The sequence below is a fragment of the Aulonocara stuartgranti genome (genome assembly GCF_965226115.1).
Source record: "Aulonocara stuartgranti genome assembly, chromosome: 10".
Taxonomy (NCBI): Eukaryota; Metazoa; Chordata; class Actinopteri; order Cichliformes; family Cichlidae; genus Aulonocara; species Aulonocara stuartgranti.
The window spans coordinates 30,780,593-30,805,335 of record NC_138946.1 but is presented as its reverse complement, the minus strand read 5'-3'; the positions used below and the strand labels follow the sequence as shown (position 1 = coordinate 30,805,335).

At 40.4% G+C, this 24,743-nt stretch overlaps 1 protein-coding gene across 5 annotated transcripts in view; it reads left to right on the top strand.

Annotated features, from left to right (window-relative positions):
* Positions 1-24,743, top strand: part of LOC309715786 (protein turtle homolog B-like) — a 148,266-nt gene that overhangs the window by 81,767 nt on the left and 41,756 nt on the right. For 3 of the 5 annotated variants that reach the window (XM_082549184.1, XM_082549182.1, XM_082549186.1), the window contains exons 7-14: positions 1,078-1,223; positions 6,696-6,838; positions 7,087-7,227; positions 7,613-7,729; positions 8,278-8,428; positions 9,394-9,517; positions 16,986-17,161; positions 19,203-19,429. In XM_082549184.1, coding sequence (XP_082405310.1) covers positions 1,078-1,223; positions 6,696-6,838; positions 7,087-7,227; positions 7,613-7,729; positions 8,278-8,428; positions 9,394-9,517; positions 16,986-17,161; positions 19,203-19,429 — 1,225 coding nt within the window. The remainder of the gene's footprint in view (positions 1-1,077; positions 1,224-6,695; positions 6,839-7,086; positions 7,228-7,612; positions 7,730-8,277; positions 8,429-9,393; positions 9,518-16,985; positions 17,162-19,202; positions 19,430-24,743) is intronic. The other 2 variants (XM_082549185.1, XM_082549183.1) reach the window with 1 other exon arrangement.

Below are 24,743 nucleotides of genomic sequence, written 5' to 3'. Positions count from 1 at the left end.
CAGACTTCTCCATCAACTCCCCACGCTGCCACCTACTGAAGTTCTCTGACGACTCTGCCATAGTCGGCCTCATCACAGGTGAGGAGGACTCAGAGTACAGACAGTGGACTCTGGACTTTGTAGACTGGTGTCAGCAGAACCACCTGCTGATCAACGCCGGGAAAACGAAGGAGTTGGTGGTGGACTTCCGGAGACGCAGACCCACCACACTGACACCGGTGAACATCCAGGGAGTGGATAGGTACCTGGGTGGTCACCTGAATAATAAACTGGACTGGAGCCACAACACCGATGAACTTTACAGGAAGGGTCAGAGCAGACTCTACCTGCTGAGGCAGCTCAGGTCATTTGGAGTCCAGGGAGCGCTTTTAAAGACCTTCTATGACTCTGTGGTGGCATCTCTCATTTTTTTACAGTGTTGTATGTTGGAGCAGCAGTTTATCAGCAGCTGAGAGGAAGACCTTGGATAAACTCATCAGGAAGGCCAGCTCTGTTCTGGGATGCACCCTGGACCCAGTGCAGGTGGTGGGAGACAGAAGGACTCTGGCCAAAATAACATCTCTGATGGACAGAGTCTCCCACCCCATGCATGTAAATGTTGCTGAACTGCAGAGCTCCTTCAGTGACAGACTGCTGCATCCTCGATGCATGAAGGAGCGTTTCCGCAGGTCCTTCCTCCCTGCAGCTGTCAGACTGTACAATCAACACTGCTCCCAACAATCATAGATGTTTACATCTGCGCTGTAACTGCAATAATTTAATCGACCGATTCGCACTACAACCTGGGTTTGCCTCTTATCTGTAGTTAATTTAATTTAATAACTGTACAGTACTCTGTTTATAGTAACTATTGTCCTTAATGTAAATATGTTTGTATATGTGTCTTTCTGGCTGCTGTTACAACCAAATTTCCCCTTGTGGGACAATTAAAGGATTATTCTATTCTATTCTAACTGAGTCTTATGTTGGACCAGAACCTGGATTATAGTGAAATGCCAGCCCTCTTTTGTAGTCAGATGACCTAATGTCAGATAAAGCACGGCTGATTGATCATTTCCCTTTTCTTCATCTTTACAGTGACCTAAAGCGCAGAGTCAGTATTCTCATAGACGGCTCCCTAATAATTGCCCACGTCAAGCCAGAAGATGCTGGGAAATACACGTGTGCTCCAAGCAACAGCCTGGGCCGACCACCGACTGCCTCTGCCTACCTAACAGTGCAATGTGAGTGCCCTGTCTCTCTTTTTTTTTACTTTCTACATAGCAGTGGTGTGTGCTCTAGTCTGAGGTGCTGCTAAATGAACATTTCTGCAGCAGGATGAAATCTTGCTTATCCTTTCCTGGGGCAGCACCCATGAGAGACAGTTTCATCACAGCTTTTGATGGTTGTTGCAACTTTTTCTGCATTTTGCAGAAGCTTTCAATTGCATTTAATAAAAATTTTACACACTGAATGACTTTCATGTCTTAACTCTTTCAGTCAATCTGATCCATATCCCAGGTTCAGTGTATTATTTTCCTTGATATCCGCTGTATCACCTTGCTGGCACCTATGGGCAATTTAGAATCACCAGTTAACCTAACTCCTCTAACTGCATGCTTTTGGGGTGTGGGAGGAAGCCTTTCTGTGTGTACAGTAGTCTGCATGCTCTCCCTGGCCAGCTAGCATCCAGTCTAACTCAGGACCTTTTTGCTGTGGGGTAATAAGGCCAACCACCACACATACTGCCTGAGCTTATAATGAGATGCTGTTTTTATCACCAGCTTGCTGTCAGCTTTCCGCAGATACAGTAGAAGGATTACTTGTCCAATCAGGAATAAAATACCAAGTTTATGTCCATTTGATTGCATTAGAGCTCTGACTTCAGTTCAGGAGACGAGGCTTCAGGTAAAGAGGAAGAGAATGAGAAGGAGATGAGCGAGGTGAGATCAGTGATAGTGGAGTCAGATGAAGAAGAGGAGAACAAGAAAAGGAAGAAGTGATGATATAAATGTACAGTTTTGGCTGATTAACTTCTTGTTATTGATTATCATGACTTGAATATAACTAATAGTTATAGTGATTAACAGCATTTACTAGGTTGACCAACACTCAGAACAATGGGCAAGTCCAAGGAGCACTGTACCATCTGCTAAGCAAATCCGATCCGAAAAAGTAGGACGACCTCCAAATTCTTCAACTTCCCCTAAAAAGCTAGATAAATGAAAGTTGGACATATTTGGATGTTTTATATCATGGCATTGATGACATTCGGTATTAAATTGGTAAATATATACAACTGTGGTTCTGTGGGGGAAAGAGTCAAATAAAGCATAAAACCCTCCAAAAAGGCACAACACTAAGACAGTGCAGAGGTCCAGTGCACTGACTATAATAAGTGGAGGGACCAATGGCCTTTGTGGGGTCACCAACACAGGGGCCACACTCCTAACTACTTTATCTAGATGGACGGATAAATATTTAGAAAAAATTGCCACCTGTAGAGATGTAAGGAAGGAGTAAATTATTTATAGAGGCCAAACCTGTGTTTTAATGCTATTAAGTCGATCATTTTTTCTTGGAAGCATGGGGTTCAATAGAAGAACTGCAGTTTTTGGTTTGGCTTCATCAGCCCTGAATATTCTCCATGAAGAAAGATTCACTTTATCGTTGTTCAGCGTCACTGACCCCGAATTGTCAAACAATGGGTATGAGTCCATACCCATTCCAGGTTGGTCAGTTGATAAAAGTTGCTATCAAACCACCAGAAATTAATAAATGCTAAAAAGACTTAGGTCGAGTAAGACAGGTCGAGTAATAGAGCATTAGAGGCAGTGTGAGAAAACTTCAATAGATTAAACTTCCTGACAACTTCTTTTTTTTATTCAACACCTGTAACATTCACATGATTGATTGTAACTTATGTAGGTTTGAGAAAAATGTAGGATAGGTGATTACCTTTGATTTAATTTTTAATAGATTTTCCTCATTTGCTGCATTCACATGGAAAAGCTTTGGAAAAAATCTTCCAGTCTTGTAAAGTGCACATATTGGATGTGGGTAAGACAAAGCCGAATACTAACATGAGCCCTAGAACCTACAACTCATTGTAACTCCTCATCACTCTGCGTTGTTAAGAGGGGACACCAGTTTCTGTCCATCTGAGCTTGAGTCAAACCGGACACAGCTGTGAAACTGTGTGTCCAGAAATCAACTGAAATGCTCTGCACCGTGGAATCACTTTGGACACTCGACTAGTCTCCCGCCTAACTCTGTTCCACTTCTCATCCAAACATATAATCCCATGCAAACACCGGTTTTGCCTCTCAAATATACTTTTCTGTTTTATTTTGCTTCTGGTTGCTTTCTGCCCACATCCTCCCTTTTCTCCCCTTCTCTTCCCTCACTACTTCTTCTGATTTGTACCCATTTATGAATATTTATTCATATGCACACCAGCACGTCTCTGTCTCTCCCTTCCCCATCTTCATGATTATTACTGCCTCCTCATTTCTCTGTCCCATCATAAAACACTCTATCAGTCCATCAGTCACTCCCAGCTTGAGCCACTAAATAAAAGCATCTGGCTTTTATTTGCATGTCTCAGGACGAGCACTGAGAGCTCGGCCTTGTCTGCTGGTGACCGGCCATCAGCAGTAGTCAAGGCAACAGACAATTTGAATTCCCTCACTCTCCCGCTTTGTTAGATTGTGGTGTGTGTCTGTGTGTGTGTGTGTGTGTGTGAGAGAGAGAGAGAGAGAGAGAGAGAACAGAGGTAGGCAACAGCAGTCACAAGAGGGAGGGAGCAGTGAGAGGAGAGGGGATTACATCATTGCTGTAGGACCACTTTTCTGTTTGACTGCAGAGGGCTCTCTCTTTTCTTTCTTTCCTCTTATTCTCACCTCATCCTTTTTTATCTCTCTCTATCAATCCTCAACCACTCTCCCTATTTATGTCATTATTCTTTTTCATGTCTTATTTGGTTTAAATCTCTCTCCTCAGCTGTCTGTGTCTTTCTCCCCGAAGCGTTTGCCAGGGAATAACTTCCCCCAAAGCATCTTATAGTGGGAACCAGCGTGTCGTGAGCGATAGGCTGTCTCAGAGCTATATTTAGAAACTTGACTGTGGTGCCAGTGGCAGTGCTGCTCTGGGCTCTTTGTGGCAGAATGACGGTCGGCCAGAGGTTTGGACTTTAGAGGACAACTACTGTAGTACAAAGTTGTTTTGGTGACACGTCTCTTTTTCTCCCTCTCTCACCTGTGTTCTTTCCCACGCTCAGCCTCACTCGCCCTTCTCTCCATCGCTCTGCAGATAGCACTCCTCCCACTCACACCATCTCTCCTCCTTATCACCCAGTGCTTACTGTGAAGCTTTCCTCCCTGACCTCATTCAGACATTACACTATTCTCACCCCTTTACAATTCCAGATTGAATAAGTTTTGCTTCCCTTTCCCTCCATCAGTCATCCTTTCTGTCCCAAAGAAACCAAGGGGCTGAGCTTGTTCATCATAGCAAATCCCTATTATTTGAGAGTTAAAATTGAGAGGGGACATCTGGAAGGATGTCTGCTAAAGTAGAGACGATCAATTAACCTTGAACTAATCCGAGCTGCTCTGAATGATTGAATGAGGTAGTTTATGTGTCACATGATGTCACAGGAATTTTTGATTTTGCCTGTAACTAACTGTGACTACAAATACATTTGAAAATCACAACAACTTTCATCTGACTTAGTAATATTTAGGTAAGGTTTGAGACTATTTAAAGTTACTGGATACATTATAAGAAAAATGAACATATTAACATGTCATGCTGTTATGTTATTGCTTGAGCACAGAGGTTCAAGATTGTTTCAGGTATGTGGTGGCACCTGTATCACAATTAGCATGTAATTTGTTCAGTTCTCTGACGAGACGAGCAGTGACGATCATGTTGAATTGAGTCGTTAATGAAGGTGTAATGTTTTGAAACTGTGTGTGTGTGTTTGTGTAGCAAACATCTAGCGTAAAGTGACAAAAGCTTGTAAAACCTTGCTTTGGTTGCCAAACTGTTTTAGAATTTATCAAAGTTGCCTTATAATTCAATACTTTTTTATGTTTCCGTGACCACTGAAAGAATATTGAAGCTCCATTCCTCATTCAGCCCAATAGGGGCTTCAAACTAACTGTTTAAATCTAGGTTAGTATCAAAGTACCTGACCTCTGAGAAGTCAGGTACTTTTTTCACTCATTTTCAGCCCAGTCCTTGTATCTGATCATTGTCAGAGAAATGTCTATTTGCTTGTTAAGCCATTTAACACTGACCTATGAATAATTTAAGGATAAAGAACGCAACTAATTCAATAAATATATTAGTTTTTTGTCTACACATAACAACCTATCAAAGATCTAACTTTTAATCGAATTTTTAGGCACTTTTTTATGTAAACATGCATAATTTCTTCCTATATTTTTAGCTAAATCTACATGAAATGCCAAAGTTAAGGCAATCATAAAATAGTATTATTCCACCAAAAAGATGCTGTGTGGCATGTCCTTAAAAACCTTAAGAAAACTGCTCAAGTGAAGCACAAAGATAGTAACAGTCAATCTACAGCATAGGGACAGTGTCTGAAAGTGTCCTTAAGAATATTAAAAAATCCACCAAGGACCTGACACATGCCCCCAGAGCTACATCTGACCCTTTCGTTGATCCAGCTACTGATACCTCATCAGAAACGGTCTCAGGAGAAGGGTTGCTGTCAAGAAGCCATTCTTAAGAAAGGGAAAGGCTGAGGTATGTCAAATTACATAAGAACTGCACCGAAAATCAGTGGCAACAGGTTTTATGTTTATAAATTTTTGGTTCAAATTATCATCAGTTGGTACATTGAGCGTCACAGCTATAAAACACAGTGGAGGAGCTGTCCTTTGGTGCTACATCTCAACCATATGCTGTAGCTGTAGCTTCTAAATACTAACTAAGCAGAGGCAGATGCGATGGTAGTATGATTTTTCTCACCTTTGGAAGACGTGGACCTAACATAGCATATTTCCCCAAATTCCTAAAATGTACCTTTACACATCAGACAGTGTTATGAAGAGCAAAGTCATCAACTACTTGTGATGGATGAATTAGCAAACAGACAGAATAGTAAACTTGTAATTTCCATGTACAGTCTGACATTTTGTCCAGCCTAATCAATTTCCATGGAAGATGCGATTTTGTGTAATTTAATCACTAGAAACCAATGCATCCATCTGAATCTAAAGTCATGTCAAGTCAACAGTGATGCCGTCCCTACATGTAAGCTTTGACAGATTGGAAAAAAGACAAGTAAAAGCATGTTATTAGTATTAATATTGTGTAGTAGATGTGCCTCAGGGGAGCTGAAAACATCAAACGGCAGAAAATAGCAGATCGTACTGACATTCATTTTCCAAACAATACTTTTTAGGAAAAGAAAAGTTTTAGATTCTGAATATAATGAAGGTGCAGAGGTGTCTGACAATAACCAGGATTCACCAGACCAGATGTTCTTCATATACATAACTGGATTCATTTATTAATTTTATTTTGTCATTATTTCAATTATTTTGATGATGAGCCCACATTCTGTGAACAGTGCCCTCTCTGTTTCTCTGCACATCTACTAGAACAACTAACAGGCATTGCGCTGCCACAAAGTGATGGTTTAGCATGTGGGTTATTCTCTCTTTGTGTTTTTTTTTTACCAGATCCTGCCCGTGTGGTAAACATGCCATCAGTCATCTACGCAGCCATTGGTCTGCCTGGCTTCATTCGCTGTCCTGTAGATGCCAACCCCCCTGTAACTCTGGTTAAGTGGAAAAAAGATGGCCTCCCTCTGCGGATAGATAAGGTGAGCCGGCGCTTTGCTGCTTTTGTCCCTTTCTTCCACTTTTCCTAACTTTAGTCTGGAAATGAATGCTTCATTCCTGCTGTTGTGATTACATTTTTCACATTGATTGTTTTACTTTAAGTGCACTTCTCTGTTTCTTACTCAAGAGAAGAGATTCAGGATTTTTTAAATCATATTTACTGACAACCATCACACTGGTAATCTGTCTACTCCTTCTTATCCGCTGAGCACAATTTCTCCATCCTTAGTACCCTGGTTGGAGTCAAATGGAAGATGGGAGCATCCGTGTGGCAGAGGTGACGGAGGACTCTCTTGGCACCTATACCTGCATGCCTTACAATGCCCTGGGTTCCATGGGATGGTCGCCTCCTGCTCCCCTGGTGCTAAAGGTACGTATATTTAGGCCACATATGTGAATACTCAGCACTTCCCTCTTCTGGCATTTAAAGGTTTACTGATAGGACTTACTGAAGTCTGAAAGGTGTGGATTTGTTTTCTCATTTGCAGACAGTTTACTGTATATTGCAACATTTTTTATTTATTTGAAATACAGGAACTATTTAGAACACTTCAGATTAAATGAATAATATACATAAACCTTTCCAAGCTTTCCACTTTTTTGACAACTGCAACATGATGTTAATTTGCCCAGTTCAATAAATCTCACCCTGAATACGAAGGGCACAAGCATCCATCTGTCTCCAGGATTAAATGCAACTTCACTCATGTGTACTCTTCAGTGAAGACAGCTCTTCTCAATTTCTTTCTGGGCAGGACCCTCCCAAATTCTCAGTGGTTCCTGGAGGGGTGTACAGGCAGGAGGCTGGAAGAGAACTGGTCATCCCCTGTGAAGCAGAGGGAGACCCTTTTCCCAACATCACATGGAGGAAGGTAAAACCCCTTGCACATCATACATCCTCCCTACATGTGCACAGCCTGTCCACTGAATCTCATGTGTAAGGCAGCTCATTAGTCGGTGCTTCTTGTTGTGTTATGTCACATTCACTGTTTTCCACTGAGGAACCTTCATTTCTAAAATCACTGTCTGTAGTGGATGCTCCGATTTTAATTTCACTGTACTGTATGTCATTGTAGCATTTTTAATCACATTTTAATGATGTCTATAAAAAATGCAATCAGGGAACATATTAGATTCTCTCAATTCTTTTCTTAATCATGGGGTGTGTTTAATCCTGCTTACTGACTACTGTATGATTAGCTATTGTTTCTGTCTCTCATTTACTGAACACACATTTTATCATTTTGTATTGTTGCAGATGTCAGATGGTAGGTTGGGCTTTTTAGTAGCTGTTAAACTACTGGTTGTTTTTGGGTTGTTTTTTTTAAGTGTACATTTTGTATGACACATGCCAATGCACTGTTTTCTTTATCTTTTGCATTGGCTGGCTCTATCTTTCCATGCTCCGGGTGGATTGCAGGTAGGGAAGCCCAGTAAAAGCAAGCACAATGTTCTGCCCCGAGGCAGCTTACAGTTGAAGTCACTCACAAAGGAGGACCATGGGGAGTGGGAGTGTGTCGCCACCAATGTTGCCACGAGCATCACTGCCAGCACGCACGTCCAAGTCATAGGTACCTGAATACATAAATGCACAAACACATATAGATATGTAGACGCACACGTACAAATATCAAATTCTCTTTCTTTAGCAACTATAGTGTTAGCTGTAGACCAAGGCCTCTTTCCCCAGCAGCTTCTAATTTCTTACTGCCAAACTTTTAATTTTATGTTGCAGATTAAGATTAGTTGGCAATATTGTAGCAACTCTGAAGGAAAAGACTAAAAATGGTTATTTAGAGCCAGAACTGACTACATTTAAATTGATGGTAGTGGGGAGGGAGGGTTGATCTAACTGATTATTAGAATACTAAATGCTAAGTTACTAGCTAACTGTAGCTAACTAGCTTAGAAAGTAACATTTTGTTATGTGTTAGAGATTCTTGAACTGTTGGTTGAAATCTATAATTAATAACTAGAAAATGCATTTTCTGAAGAAACTGCTGTGTGAATGCTAACCTCAACTCATTTCATTGCTGTTTTTCAATTCGGAGCTTATAGTTGCAATTCTCACACGTCTTTACAAAAGACGCAGGGGAACTTTTTCTTTAAACGATGCAATACAGAGCAACAAAATCACACACTTCTGAACTGTTTTGCTCAGTAATTAGTTATAACTTGTCAAATTCCAAGAGCAGTCATTGGTCTTGTTTGCCTTGGCCTATTTGTCTTGGCCTTTGTTCTTGCTGACCACTGTGCCTCATTTATGGATGTAAGCCAGTCAAATCAGCAGAATACAATGGCTGTATCCCACTGGCTCCAAATTATTTTCCTGGTTTTTTTGGCTCAAGTATAACAAGTAAACAATACATTGAGCCATTTTACTGGTAGTATTTACTATGCAGGTAAAATTTTACATTACTGGACCCAACTCAGCTCACAATAAGTTTGTTTGACAGGTAAAATAAATGTAGGGTACCACAGCAGGGCAACTCGGTGACTAATGTGCCCTTTTAAAAATTGCTTCCCCTCTCTGCAGGCACAAGCCCCCACGCCCCCACCAATGTCCATGTGGCTGCGTTCTCCACTTTGGCCAATGTGTCTTGGGAAGCAGGATATAATGGAGGTTTCCAGCAGACATTCTCAGTCTGGTATGGCCATGTGTGAGTCATCCTAGCATGCTTTGCTTCCTGCTTTTTCTTCTTCCAATGTATCCTCTGTTATTTCTGAAAATGTCTTTTCCAGGGTTGTGTTCAGAACAGTTGTGAAAAGGTAGAGATGGAAAATACATGGAGTTCCAGTGTCTGTGAGTTTTCATCTCTGCTCTTGGAGTTTTCTTGAGGAACGCAATAAAAACAATAACAAAAAATACAGCAACTAAACTGAACTCAACCCAGACTTCTCTGTTCTGCTGCTGCTGCTGCTGCTGCTGCTTTGCCACTGCTTGACTAGGGAAAAGGCCTGGGTTAAAAATATGTGTTCAGTCTCACAAGATTTTAGCCATGGCAGGTACTGTTACATTTTGAATCACAATAATTTCTTTTCTTATATTCTTATATTTTCTTACATCTGAGATGTCCAAAATGTATAATGCAGTACAAAGTGAGTTGATGATGTGCTGCTAATCCTGGGTTGTTAAAGTCTACATGTTAAAGTCTATGGTGTTTAAACTTCTTTAGGGAACATGTGGTACTATTTTAACCCAGGTCTGCAAGGGAACCATTTGCATTTTGGATGATCGATGTGAACACTGTGTAGTTATTAGATGTCAAAGAAACTCCGGTAGACTGAAGTAGATTTTTTTTTAAATCCAGTACTATAGAGCAGCGGTCCCCAACCTTTTTTGCGCCACGGACCGGTTTATGCCCGACAATAGTTTCACGGACCGGCCTTTAAGGTGTCGCGGATAAATACAACAAAATAAAACTAGTACCGGTACCGAAAAAAAGAAGATTTATTCATAACACACGTGAAAAGACCCAGGAAAACCGAGTTAACGATAAAAAACGATAACAAAATAACGCTGAAAACCGATAAAAACCCTGAAAACCAGACATTTCACACCTGAGCCTCAACTCTCGCGGCCCGGTACCAAACGACTCACGGACTGGTACCAGTCCGAGGCCCGGGGGTTGGGGACCGCTGCTATAGAGTATTAATAGCTCAGCTGAACAAAATGTATTGAAAACATAATGACAAAAAATTTATACAGACGAAATAATTCACTCTGGTAGTTGCTCAAGATGCATCTCTACTTTATGAAGTACAGTTATTGTCAAACTAGAGATGCACGTAAGACACGAATGTCTTAAATTTCACCACTTAAATAGTGAAAGACATAAAGCGAGCATCAGATATAGTGCTGCTGCCAAAAACTAGCCTTGCTTATCAGAGTAGCAGTGGTGCCCTCTCCAGTTCTATGGTTCTAGTTTAAACGGTTCTATATCAAACTATTACCTGAAAATTATGATTTCATTTTAATGTCTGAATTGAAAGAATAGTTTGTTAAACAGGTTAATTAGTTTCATTAGAGAAATGCACCTATGAGACTGGTCATTCCCTAAAATGAAGGCTATAAGTCACCTATCAGCTCTTCACCCGTTTCACAAAAACTACTCAAGATATACAAAAATTCAGTGAGTGATTTAGGCAAAATTCAGGAAAGGTCTCATGGTCTTTTTACAGTAATGCACCATGTTTTTGATATTAATGTCTGGAGGATGGTATAGTATCTTTATCTTGCAGTTTAGCAAGACTGTATTATGTGTTCAGCTTTTGAGTCTCTTCTGCTGGCACACGTTAAATCACTGTAAAAGAAAAAAACTGTAACATTCAGCTGTGCTTTTTATAGACAAAGTCAATACCACATGAAGTCTCTAATTAGGTGAGATAGTGCAATTTAGAATAATCCCTCTTAAGCAATTTTCCAGTCATTACACACAAGTTTGGGAGCATATTCACTGAAAAATAAATAAGACAGTCAAGGAAAATGTAGTGCTTTATTCCATATTCCATACAACCAGCTCTAATTTGAAGGGATTCCTCATATTTGTGGATTTCTTTATAGCACAGTGTTTACAACATTAAACACGAAAGTACTACTTGTACTTGCCACAAATCACACAATATGCAAGTAAAGATTATTAGGGATCATTAGCTTAAACATCAGCAGTATTGCTGGTGTGAAGTTCATTTGATATTTACGATGCCATGTTCACATCCACAGGATCAGGCTCGACTAAATTAAGCCCCACATGCTCTCCGCAACCCATCATACTTTAGTAACACAGTGATGAGACCAGAGAGCAGCACAGATATAAAAACAAGGAGGCAGCTGCTTCAATTAATATTAATTAATCTTCATACTGACAACAAGCATCAGATCCCTCTATACTTCTGCTGTCATTTAAAAGGGTCTTTAAACCTTTCCACTACAGCTGATACACTTACTGATTGTTTAAAGCACTTTAGGGTACTAGTATAGGTGCAAACATCAGCACAGAGATGATTCTGAAAACCCTAAGTGGACACTGTTTTGCTGCATTCATGCAAGTCTAAACCCTGCCAGACAAAGATGGAAGTTGTTCAAATAAGATCTGGAAATGAAACATTTTTTTTGTGGGTTCACTTACAGTGCTGTGATATTTCCGCCCTTCCCCTTGACATACCTATGTGTTTAAGATCATCAAACTAATTTTAATATTAGGCAAAGAAAGCCTGAGTAAATACAAAATGCAGTTTTTCTGTAAAAGGCTGATGGGGCGGGTGATGTGGACACCCAAGTTTGTGAATGTCATAACTCGAAAACGAAGTGATGTAGGAGCTTCAGTTTAAGTGAATCTACAGAAAATCTCATAGGAAACCGTGACCATTGAGAAGGAAGTGACTTAGGACTAGAAATTGATACCAGAAATCTTGGATGAGTTCAAATCTCAGTGACTTTGACCTCAAGGTTAGGTTTCAGAGGTCAAGTTTTCTGAAAATCTTATGAATGCAATAACTTAAGAACAAAGTAGGATCTTTAAAATTGATACCATATGTGCACCTACTAGGAGGCTAGGAGGAGGAGTACCATTGGCTGCCACCAGTATTTTTTTAATAATGATTTCATTTATTAAGGGAAAAAAATGATTGTTCCATTGATGTCCTTCCTGGATCACCTCTCCCCACAAACCGTCTCTATGGACGAGCCAAACGAAGTAATGGAAAAATACATCTAATAATAATAATGGATTGCATTTATATAGCGCTTTTCGAGACCCTCAAAGCGCTTTACAATTCCACTATTCATTCACACACTGGTGGAGGCAAACCACAGTTGTAGCCACAGCTGCCTTGGGGCAGATTGACAGAAGCGAGGCTGCCATATCATGCCATCGGCCCCTCTGGCCATCACCAGTAGGTGAAGTGTCTTGCCCAAGGACACAATGACTGAGACTGTCTGAGCCGGGACTCAAGCCGGCAACCTTCCGATCACAAGACGAAGTGCCAACTCTTGAGCCACGATCGCCCCTGAATCTATCATTCATTGGCATCATCTGTGCCTAATTCTATCCCCCTGGATGTGGATTTGTCTTCTAAGCGGCCATATGACTGACTCCCGTCACGCTACGTGGCATGTATTCTTTGCTAGAGTTCCAAGTTTCCAAGTATGAGCCCATTCGTGCATCGTTGGACTCCTTGCCCTGGAGATTGAGTCTTTTTTGAGCCTTGGGTTTTGTAGCCGGTCTGTCTCCTTCGTCAGGTAACACCATAGTGCCACTGACCATAGTCAATCAGTGTTCCAAGGCTGCCTATTTTGTTTCATTAGTGACTGCTCAATTACTTACTGACCATGTGTGTTCTGTCACCACTGAATTCCTTAGGATATTGTCTCTGATCTTGGCTCACAGTTCACCTCTAGAGTCTGGAGGGCTGGAATTGGTGCAATTGGTGTCTAGGTTAGTTTCTCTTCTGGTTTCCAATCTCAGACAGACTGAAAAGATTAACCAGGAACTGGAAGTGGACCCTCTGTGAGTAGTGCACTTGTAGCTTGCAACTTCCCTGGCTAGAGTATGCTCACAACTACATGACCTCCATGTTTACAGGTCTCTCTTCAAGGTGTCCCTCAGTCACCAGCTATCACTGGTCCCATCTCAGGAAGGTGAGCTCTGTTCCATCTGTTTAGCATCACCTTTGTCGCTGTCTTTAGTTAAAGAGAGCAACCCAAGCAGTCTTGCTTAGAACATAGAGACCAAGTGACTGGGTAGCTGTCATCTTTTGGCACCTGCGTACCTTCCAGGTCAAAAAGTCAGGTTGTCTTCAAAAGTATGAAATTATGATGAATCTAAAAAACTGTCTTTCAACTACACTACAAAAAGGAGATCATAATCAACCCTGTCACTGTCTCTTTGAAACTGCCTAAGACCCAAAACTCATTAGCTGAAACCTGTCTGTTTCAGTCCTCTGTGCCCTTTTTCCAATCCCCCCCCCTTCCCCTCCCCACCTACCTGGGTGATTGGGAGTTATTGATTGGGGTTATGTGCAAGACAAAAGACACAGGGTTCCATGGTCTGCCATTTTGGATCCCTCACTGGTCAAGGGGTTCCATCAAAAGTATTCCAAAAACCCAGTATGTCACTAAGAGGCTCCTATTAAGCAGGCGGTGTTACGGCCGAGTAGCCGGCGTGTTGTGGTGTGGAGCCATTATTGAGGCAGATGAAACACATGAAAACAAACGAGAAAATAAACAGAACGAGAACTAACAAAACCTAGAGTGGGAGTAACTAAAACATGAAACCTGAAAATGCTGAAAACAATGAACCACGGAGACGTCAGGAGGTAAACCGATGAATTCACAATGAACAAAGGGAGACAGAGAACATAAATACACAGAACGGTAACGAGGGAAGTGGAAACACAGCTGACACAAATGAACATAATGCCACAGGGGACGCAAAACTACACACGCTGAACATGGAACGCAAGACTGTCAAAATAAAACAGGAAACATAGTGAGATATAGACTGTGACAACAGGAGCCTGAGAGAGGGATCGAGAGGGGACACTTGACAGAGGGAGCGAGACATGACGGGCATGGGAGACATGGAACAAAACACGTGGAGGAAAACATGTAAACAGGAAGAGGAGACGAGACACCTCGACCAGACAACATGGAAACAATTATAACTAAACATAGCAGCAAATACAAAGATAAACTCAACACTAAATAATAGAAAACTAAAAAATTACAACACAAAGAAACCATAACCCCAAAAGCTGGGTCAAATGACCTAGAACCATGACAGATGGTATTGGCACGGTCTCCTGGTGCTCCTGTGTGCCATTTCTGTCCGTTTCTTCTCCTTTGTGGGTTTTTTTTTTGCTCTCCCTGTCTCCTTTCAGTGTGTGCGTGGGTTTACTCTGTTTGTTTCAGAGGCGGGATTCCTCTGGGTTTTCTCACCCTCCTGGTTTTTCACACCTGGAAGTTGTTGCCAATCAACCCACCTGTGTGGAACGTTAACCCATCTGATACTTAAGGCTCAGATGGGTTGCTAGATTGTTGGAGTTACTGAAGTAGCATTGTCTGGCTTCTGTGTGTTCACTGTGTTTGACTGGAATGGCTTAGATTCTAAGTGCACAGAGGAAAGCTGGGTTTGTTCTAAGCCTTAGAACAAACCCAGCTTTCCTCTGTGCACTCTTTCAGTCTTGAGAAACCTTCAGAGAGAGAACCTGGAAGTGAGTCATCTGTAAAATTAGAGAGAGAGAATTAAGTGGACTATCTCCCTGCCAGACTGCCCATTCCACTCTGACAATAAAGCGCTATACAAATACAGACCATTTACAATACCCTGCTCCATGCTTGCTGTAAATCTGCTAAACTTTTGCTTCAGTGTCTCACATCTGAGTGTGAGCCTTGACATACTGCAAATGTTTAGTTGCAATTCAATTCAGTTCAGTTTTATTTAGATATCGCCAAATCACAACAACAGTTGCCTTGAGGCACTTTGTATTGTAAGGTAAAGGCCCTACAACAATACAGAGAAAACCCCAACCAACTGATGACTCACTATGAACAAGCGCTTTGTCGACAGTAAGAAGGAAAAACTCCCTTTTAACAGGAAGAAACCTCCAGCAGAACCATGCTCAGGAAGGGGCGGCCATATGCCGCGACCAGATTGAGTTCTTGCTATGAAGGAAGACACAAGCAGTTATTAGGCTTAGGGGGCAATTACTTTAAATCAATAATCATTTTAAATTCGCATTTTGTATTTACTCGAGTTATTCTTATCTAATATTAAAATTTGCTCAATGATCTCAAATGTGTAAGGCCCCATAGGTCTCTCAGGTTTTTCCTCTTCTTTATACATTCCCTTATGTCATTTCCGTCAGCTTCAGCAAGCACCTCCAAACATTTGTCATTTGAGATGATGATTGTTGTTATCCCATTGATAAAAACTACAAAATCAAGAAGTGGGCAAATACTTCTTGACAGCACTGTAAGGTGGACTGACAGAAACTGCAAAACAGTTTTGTGGTCTGCATGACCGCAGGGGAGTTATGGAAATTATGCAGACCTCATCCTGCAAGGCTAAAATAGAGACCATGATGTCACTGTCATACAGTTTATAATTTGCAATTGCAGTGCTATGTATTAGTTACCATGGGTGAATTTTCCTCTGTGGATAAACCATTAACACTGAATGATATGTACAGGTTTTGGAGCAGCATTTATTTTCACCCAAAAAAGGAGACCTTAAATTACAGTCCTGAGCAGCTGAGATCCTACAACAAGCAAGAATGAGACTTTAAAATCATAACAATTATGCTCCTATGTTCTTAAATGTTTACCATTGGTAAAAGAAGAAATGATGCTACACAGTGCTAAACGTGGGCCTAATTTAACTGTTTTAAATGTGTTGCTGTCATCAGGTACAAAATAAGCATATATTTTCAACATGTAGACACATTTCAAGATTTTAATATGTTGCTTCTGTTGTATTTTAACCACATAGCATTTATTTAAAAATATATTCACTTAAATATAAATTATTTATAAATTTGTATACTATGATGTTATTTTCATTTCTCACAGTGTTTCAGCTTTTTTTTGGAAACGAGGTCGTAGTTAATGTGTTAAAGAAAGTTACTTCATTTCTTGGTACCTGAGAGCTGATTGTAAAGTTTTATTATGGCAGTGCTTTAGACTGAAGGTTGTTGCTGTTTTTGTTTGCGCACAGTTGTCTGCTTGATTTGATTGATGAGGCACAGCTGAATGTGTGGCATGGGCAAACAGCAAACTGCAAAGCTGAGCTCGGCATGGGCTTAATACCATCAAGTCAAAACTGTGTTGTGAACAATGAAATAAAATATGTGGTACATTCAATTCAATTCAGATCCATACAATTAACCTATGCAATGTTGAATTTAGGTTTGAGATCAAATAGATTACATTATGATAAATCATTATAATGCGCTACACTGTGTGATGAAACTTGTGCTGAGAAAAGACTTGAATATAGTTGTAACTGTTGTAAATAAATGTCCATTTTGTCCGAAAGATTTTAAAAAAGTCTCCCTCTCACCTCCTGATTTATTTCTTCAATATTTTTCCTGTCTGTGTACCTGCATCTCATCATGACTCCTGTGCAGGCTGAAGAGGGAGCGTTTAGGTCCGTATGACTGGCTTTCCATACCTGTGCCTGGAGGCCACGACTGGATGGTGGTGCCCGGCTTAGAGCCAGAGACAACATACCAGTTTAGCATCCTGGCCCAAAACAAGCTTGGCACAGGCCCCTTCAGCGAGGTTGTCACTGTGAACACACTAGGTGAGTACACCCACTACTGCTTAACCAGGAGGAAAGGATCCAATAATAAAACAGCTTTGGCAGGCAAGTAGAGAGAGCTGCAAAAAACACTGAACTAAGAAAAATCATCCGGACATGTTTTTCATGTCATGTAAGTGTTAGAAAAGTAGTAGGCTATTTTAAATTATATTGATCTTAATTTGCATTCTAATATTTATCATTAAAAGGCACAAAAAGGCACTTCTTATGTTCTTCCAATTAAACATCACACTACAGTAGTAGAGAAGTAATTTCAGGAGGATCTGTGCTGTAAATAAAGTCTAACAAGTTAACAACTCACACATCGGCTCCGGGGAGGCCAAACAACACTCTCTGTGTGAGTGCTGGTCGTGTGATCTTTCACAGACTAAAGGAATAGTGATATCTTTGCATTTTCATGTCACCTTTATTCATGAAATGTTGGTTTAAATGTTTAAATGGTTTTTTTCATTTAAGAATTAGTTTAATTTTCCCAGAATACTTTTGTCTCAGTGAATAATAAAGTGAATTGCTGGCAAGTTAGTTAAATTGAATATGAAGTGAGGTACATAGTTATTATTACCTCTTATCTTCCGAAGCTGAGTTGAAACTGAATTTAAAAAAAATGCTACTGTGTCTTCTATACACAGAAAACAGCCAAACTCCCCATCATTTCAAATAAAAACACTAGTGTGATATATTTAGTACCATATTTAACCATCATGTGCAAAGAAACATTTTAATCGAAACACAGTCAGGATCAGTTTTGTGTCGTTACACCAATACATAGAACTAACTTCTAGTATCTCATAGACCTGAAGGTTACACCAACAATCACCAGCTCAGTGGTTCATTTGCTGACCTTTGTTTACTTTTAAACTTTTTAAATCTAAATGACAATCAGCTTATAGTGGCGTCTTTGGAAAAAGTAGAACTAATAGATATTTTGGAAACATCTTTATTCACGTTTTTACCACCAAAGTTAGTGAACGAGTTTGAAAGAATGGGTGTAAATATTTTAACGAATAAATTGGTAGGTCAAAATGTTTACAAATGCTGGTTACATTTTCATATGTAAGCTACAATTCTAAATAACATTCATTTGATTGGATGTAAAGCCTTTACTTTATTTTTCACCTGATCATATGAGCGTACGAGGCACTCAAATTAAGAGAGATAATAAACACAAAATTTCAAAGATTATGATCTATGAAAAAGAAATCTGTCTGTTAGATTTGCCAAATGTTCCACAATCAGATGTTTGCTAACTTGCTAGTTTTGTGTCTTTAAAAGTTTTGTTAAATGAACAGAGTGAACTGTTATTAGTGCAGGTGTGGATCAGGTAGTAGGTCGCCTAGTAGGTCTTCCAGTTGAAAGTGAATTGATCCCCGGCTCCTGCACTCCATGATTCAAAGTATCCTTGAGCAGTATACTGAACCGTATTACCCCCTGGTCATCTGCTGGAGTGTGGGTGGTTAAAGTAGGTATAGATAAATAGACAATTGAATAGAAAAGTGCTGTATAACTACCAGTCTAGTTTAATTCTTTCTTGTTCACGATTAACCACTTCATAAATTCAAGTCAAAAAATTTACGTCTTAGATGGTCCAACAAAAGTTACTTTTAACCCAGATTAACTTAAAATACAATAAAAACAAAATGTATGAATTTACATTAATGCTAAAAGATAATCTGAGTCAAAATTCCTCTGTAATGTATGCAGTGCAACCGCTCAAATAGCAGTTTAGCAAGGCTGGATTAAATTTAGCATACCTTAAAGATGAAAATGCTGTAAGGGTGCTAGCAAAAAATGCTAAGTTGTGACTGACATATATGCTACCAGAATAAAATGCTTATAAATGTGGTGTATGTGGTGGCTTTGATATAATGCATCACCATTATTGTCACAGTTAGATTTAAATGTGTGATAGTGTCAGTGTGTAAAGGGGAGCTGATTCACTTTTATCCTGCCAATGGACACTTGCTACTTGCTCAAGATAACTGAATCTTTAACAGACATTTTCAACTCTAAAATGCTCTTCCAGTATTTCCCACAAGTACCCCTGAACCATTGGTGCTGCTTACCCCACCACGGTGCCTCACAGCCAATCGCACGCAGCAGGGAGTCCTGCTCACCTGGATTCCGCCTGCCAATCACACAGCACCTATCCAGCATTATGTCATGGAGTTTCGCCTGGGGGAGCGATGGGAGGTCTTGGACGACAGCATTCCTGCAGGGGAGACAGAGTTGGTTGCCCGAGATCTCATCCAGGTAAAAGCCTGAATACAAAATGGAAGTTTAAAACCAGACTTACGTCTTTCCAAGCTAAGAGGTTGCTTGAGACATGGAGGAAGGTTAAAGACCTTAACCTCCTGGGACCTGGCGTGCACATATGGCATCACATTTTGGGTTGTCTTGACCACAGTACTAAATTTTGCTCTTTCAGATGGCTTTCAAAGGAGCCATATTGCTCAAATGGGAACAATTGTTCTTTCTCATTTTGTTTTTGTACCCGGGAAAAATGCTGCTGTCTTCAGACACCAAATAAAGAGTTTTGCACATCATTACTCAATTGTGACTTTATAGTGTTCTATAGAACAAAGAGAATTGCAAAGAGAAATTAAAAATGCATGCCATGAAAGAGTTCGGGTCTTAGGAGGTTAAAGTTTTGTTTTATGGCACAGCAGTTATTCACCAACACCAACAAGAAAGAAATATTCTCCAGCATATCTCAGAGACCTCACAGTACAGCTTGGGATTTTTAGTGTTTCCAAAAGCAAAATGGGATGTAGCCTTGAGATATCAATGAGATATCAATGTAATCTTTTGAGGAAACCAGCTCCTATTTCAATTTCATTGACTAGTAATTTTCATCATAGTTTTGCTGATAAAAACAAGACGATAACTAAATAAAAATAAATGCACAAGGACAAAAATGATGACGAAGGGCACTGACACTTTCATTAACAAATAAAAACAAGATGAAAATATTCTGAAGAGACAAGATCCATCCATCCATCCATCCATCCATCTTCATCCGCTTTATCCGAGGCCGGGTCGCGGGGGCAGCAGCCTAAGCAGAGAGGCCCAGACCTCCCTCTCCCCAGCCACCTCCTCCAGCTTATACGGGGGAACACCAAGGCGTTCCCAGGCCAGCCGAGAGATATAATCTCTCCAGCGTGTCCTGGGTCTGCCCCGGGGCCTCCTCCTGGTGGGACATGCCCGGAACACCTCACCTAGGAGGCGCCCAGGAAGCATCCTTGTCAGATGCCCGAACCACCTCAGCTGGCTCCTTTCGATGTGGAGCAGCAGCGGCTCTACTCTGAGCCCCTCCCGGATGGCCGAGCTTCTCACCCTATCTCTAAGGGAGAGGCCAGCCACTCTTCGGAGGAAGCTCATTTCCGCCGCTTGTATTCGCGATCTCGTTCTTTCGGTCACTACCCACAGCTCGTGGCCATAGGTGAGGGTAGGGACGTAGATCGACTGGTAAATTGAGAGCTTCGCTTTTACACTCAGCTCCCTCTTCACCACGACGGACCGGTGGACAAGATCCAATCACAAGTAATTAACTGTGGAGAAAGGTGGAACGAGCTTGCAGGTGATCCAATCAGAAGTAGTCTCCTCGTACAGTAAGGTTTGATCTGCTGCTGAGAAACAGGGCGGGAGAGGACTTTCAGCTGGCTCCCATGCTCCCTGTTTCACATAAAAAACAAACAAAACATTAACGCTTGAGAGGAAGAGAAGAGTAGACATGTGGAGACATTTCACTTTCGATGTTAAGGTAAATAAGATGCTTTGTAAACCATGCGGAGCAACTAGTACCAGCTAATAATATAATATAATAGAATAATAGAATAATATCTGTATTAGTCTAATATAATCTTATAATCTTATGATCAAACTATGCTAAAAATAAAAGAATTGAAATACCTAAATTATGACTAAATAATTGAATCTCAACAAAAAAAAAATTCTATTATATTTTTTGAGACATTATTTTCTATTTATGTCTGTTATTTAGGTTTCCATTTTGCTTTTGTTCTTCTATGATATTTGAAGCTTTTGTCTAGTCAGAACTAAGATTTTTGTTTATTATTTATACCTATGTTAATTTTTTTTAAATACCTTATATCATCATGAAGGAGTAAAAAGGGCCCTTTAAGCTTGACAGAGCTGAGAAACACATTGAATCCGATGAAAAAAAATAACTAATAGAATTTTTTCCCACAATGCCCAGCAACAGGGTGGTGAGACAGTAGCCTTCTCAGACTAGGCTTCACACTTTCCTTTTTGACAAAGCTCATAGTTAGGACTGGATCAAGTAATCCTGAACCATCCCTTAGTTAGGTTGCTATAGGCCTATGTTGCCAGGGTGGCTTCTGAAGATCCCCTGTCGTAGCCAGCTTGGTTGTCATAGTAACAACACAGGTATGCACAGCTGACTTGGCTCGCTATCTGTCTGTGCAAGTTTTACTGTGGGGTAAACATAAATTGTCTTTTTCCTTAGTTCATTTGGCACACACACAAACACACACACACACACACACACACACACACACACACACACACACACACACATGCTTCTACCTATGTGGGTATGTAAGGGTCATGCATGAGCATGAAAATAATAAGAATGGAATACGTTGTGTCATTATAATTTATTAATTTATGCTTTTTAATAGAACACAGTACATTTCCTAGAGACATTATAACAAATGGTATATCACTGTTGATGGATGTTGCTTTTTTTGCAGCATTTCAACTCTTCCGCCTGTCTGCTAATACTCCTGCCACGACACTTTCAAACGTCTTTCTTTAATCTAACCACCACTTCCAGCTCTATGCAGATGCTTTTATCTCTACTTCCATTGCACAGCAAACACCCACACATACTCTTCTCTCCAGCTCTCAGTCTCACAGATGCACACATCACACCTAGCTTGTGTAACTTTTCTGTTGGAAATTCACTGCATTTTTTAGGTCATGGGACCAGAATGGAAGCTCTCTTTGGTTCCTCACATATGTGTATATGTTTTAAAGTGGACATTTGCTGCACCGCAACTAAATCTTCAATCTGTTCTCACAACTGAGCTGACAACTCAGTGCACTGCATATTTATGTGCTAATAACTGGCTTGTAAATAATTAACTAGACGGCTGTTAGAACACTGCAGCTGATCTTGATGAAACTTTGTAAATGGTTAATAAACACTGTGCAGTGCATCTGTGCACATGATTGGATGGACTGGTGTAATGTTGTAGCTGATTTTTACATATACAAGTTATACAAGTTTTTTGTAGCCCAAAATAAATTTAAGTAGCCCGAATAAAAAAGAGAGCAATTTTTTGATTGATGATTTGTTTCCTGTTTTGTTTCTGTTACAATATTATACAAGTATAATATTGTACTTAATATTATACTTATACAAGTATAATATTGTAACGGAAACAAAACATTAATCAAAAAATTGTTGAAACACAAATTACAACATTGTATAAAAATTACAATCATCAACTCAAATACTTGGTTCTAATTGAACAGAAATTTCTATGAACTTGTAAGAACTGTGTAGGACATGAATCAGTCTGTGTCAGATCCTGAATTTGAAATTTCCACTGAAGTCACGGGTAAGAGGCAAGTGGAACCAAGATCGAGGCCATTTGCTTTTTGAAGTTTGCAAAGACTGCTAAATTGTGCCAGTGGTAGTTCACTCTTTGCAACATAGTACGGTGTTCTAAACTGATTTTCAGGTTTATTTTTAGTATGTTATTTGCAATTGGTGTTATTTTTCGGGGAAAGATATTGCAGACTGAGCAATAATGCAATTCTTGCATTTCTCGTGGATTCTAAAATGACTGGTCCCAGTAACAAAGGCGCTTGTCGACTCAGAAATCGAGGGAAAACCAACAACACACCCAGCAGAACATTATGTTATTTACACGGGTGCACATAAGTGGTCCGCGTGTGTGCATTCGCTGTCAAAATAAAAGACGCGCACCAGATAAGAAGTTGCAGCGCGCGTTTGCGTCCATACAGGGAGTGCAGAATTATTAGGCAAGTTGTATTTTTGAGGAATAATTTTATTATTGAACAACAACCATGTTCTCAATGAACCCAAAAAACTCATTAATATCAAAGCTGAATGTTTTTGGAAGTAGTTTTTAGTTTGTTTTTAGTTTTAGCTATTTTAGGGGGATATCTGTGTGTGCAGGTGACTATTACTGTGCATAATTATTAGGCAACTTAACAAAAAACAAATATATACCCATTTCAGTTATTTATTTTTACCAGTGACACCAATATAACATCTCCACATTCACAAATATACATTTCTGACATTCAAAAACAAAACAAAAACAAATCAGCGACCAATATAGCCACCTTTCTTTGCAAGGACACTCAAAAGCCTGCCATCCCAAGATTCTGTCAGTGTTTTGATCTGTTCACCATCAACATTGCGTGCAGCAGCAACCACAGCCTCCCAGACACTGTTCAGAGAGGTGTACTGTTTTCCCTCCTTGTAAATCTCACATTTGATGATGGACCACAGGTTCTCAATGGGGTTCAGATCAGGTGAACAAGGAGGCCATGTCATTAGTTTTTCTTCTTTTATACCCTTTCTTGCCAGCCACGCTGTGGAGGACTTGGACGCGTGTGATGGAGCATTGTCCTGCATGAAAATCATGTTTTTCTTGAAGGATGCAGACTTCTTCCTGTACCACTGCTTGAAGAAGGTGTCTTCCAGAAACTGGCAGTAGGACTGGGAGTTGAGCTTGACTCCATCCTCAACCCGAAAAGGCCCCACAAGCTCATCTTTGATGATACCAGCCCAAACCAGTACTCCACCTCCACCTTGCTGGCGTCTGAGTGGGACTGGAGCTCTCTGCCCTTTACCAATCCAGCCACGGGCCCATCCATCTGGCCCATCAAGACTCACTCTCATTTCATCAGTCCATAAAACCTTAGAAAAACCAGTCTTGAGATATTTCTTGGCCCAGTCTTGACGTTTCAGCTTGTGTGTCTTGTTCAGTGGTGGTCGTCTTTCAGCCTTTCTTACCTTGGCCATGTCTCTGAGTATTGCACACCTTGTGCTTTTGGGCACTCCAGTGATGTTGCAGCTCTGAAATATGGCCAAACTGGTGGCAAGTGGCATCTTGGCAGCTGCACGCTTGACTTTTCTCAGTTCATGGGCAGTTATTTTGCGCCTTGGTTTTTCCACACACTTCTTGCGACCCTGTTGACCATTTTGAATGAAACGCTTGATTGTTCGATGATCACGCTTCAGAAGCTTTGCAATTTTGAGACTGCTGCATCCCTCTGCAAGATATCTCACTATTTTTGACTTTTCTGAGCCTGTCAAGTCCTTCTTTTGACCCATTTTGCCAAAGGAAAGGACGTTGCCTAATAATTATGCACACCTGATATAGGGTGTTGATGTCATTAGACCACACCCCTTCTCATTACAGAGATGCACATCACCTAATATGCTTAATTGGTAGTAGGCTTTCGAGCCTATACAGCTTGGAGTAAGACAACATGCATGAAGAGGATGATGTGGACAAAATACTCATTTGCCTAATAATTC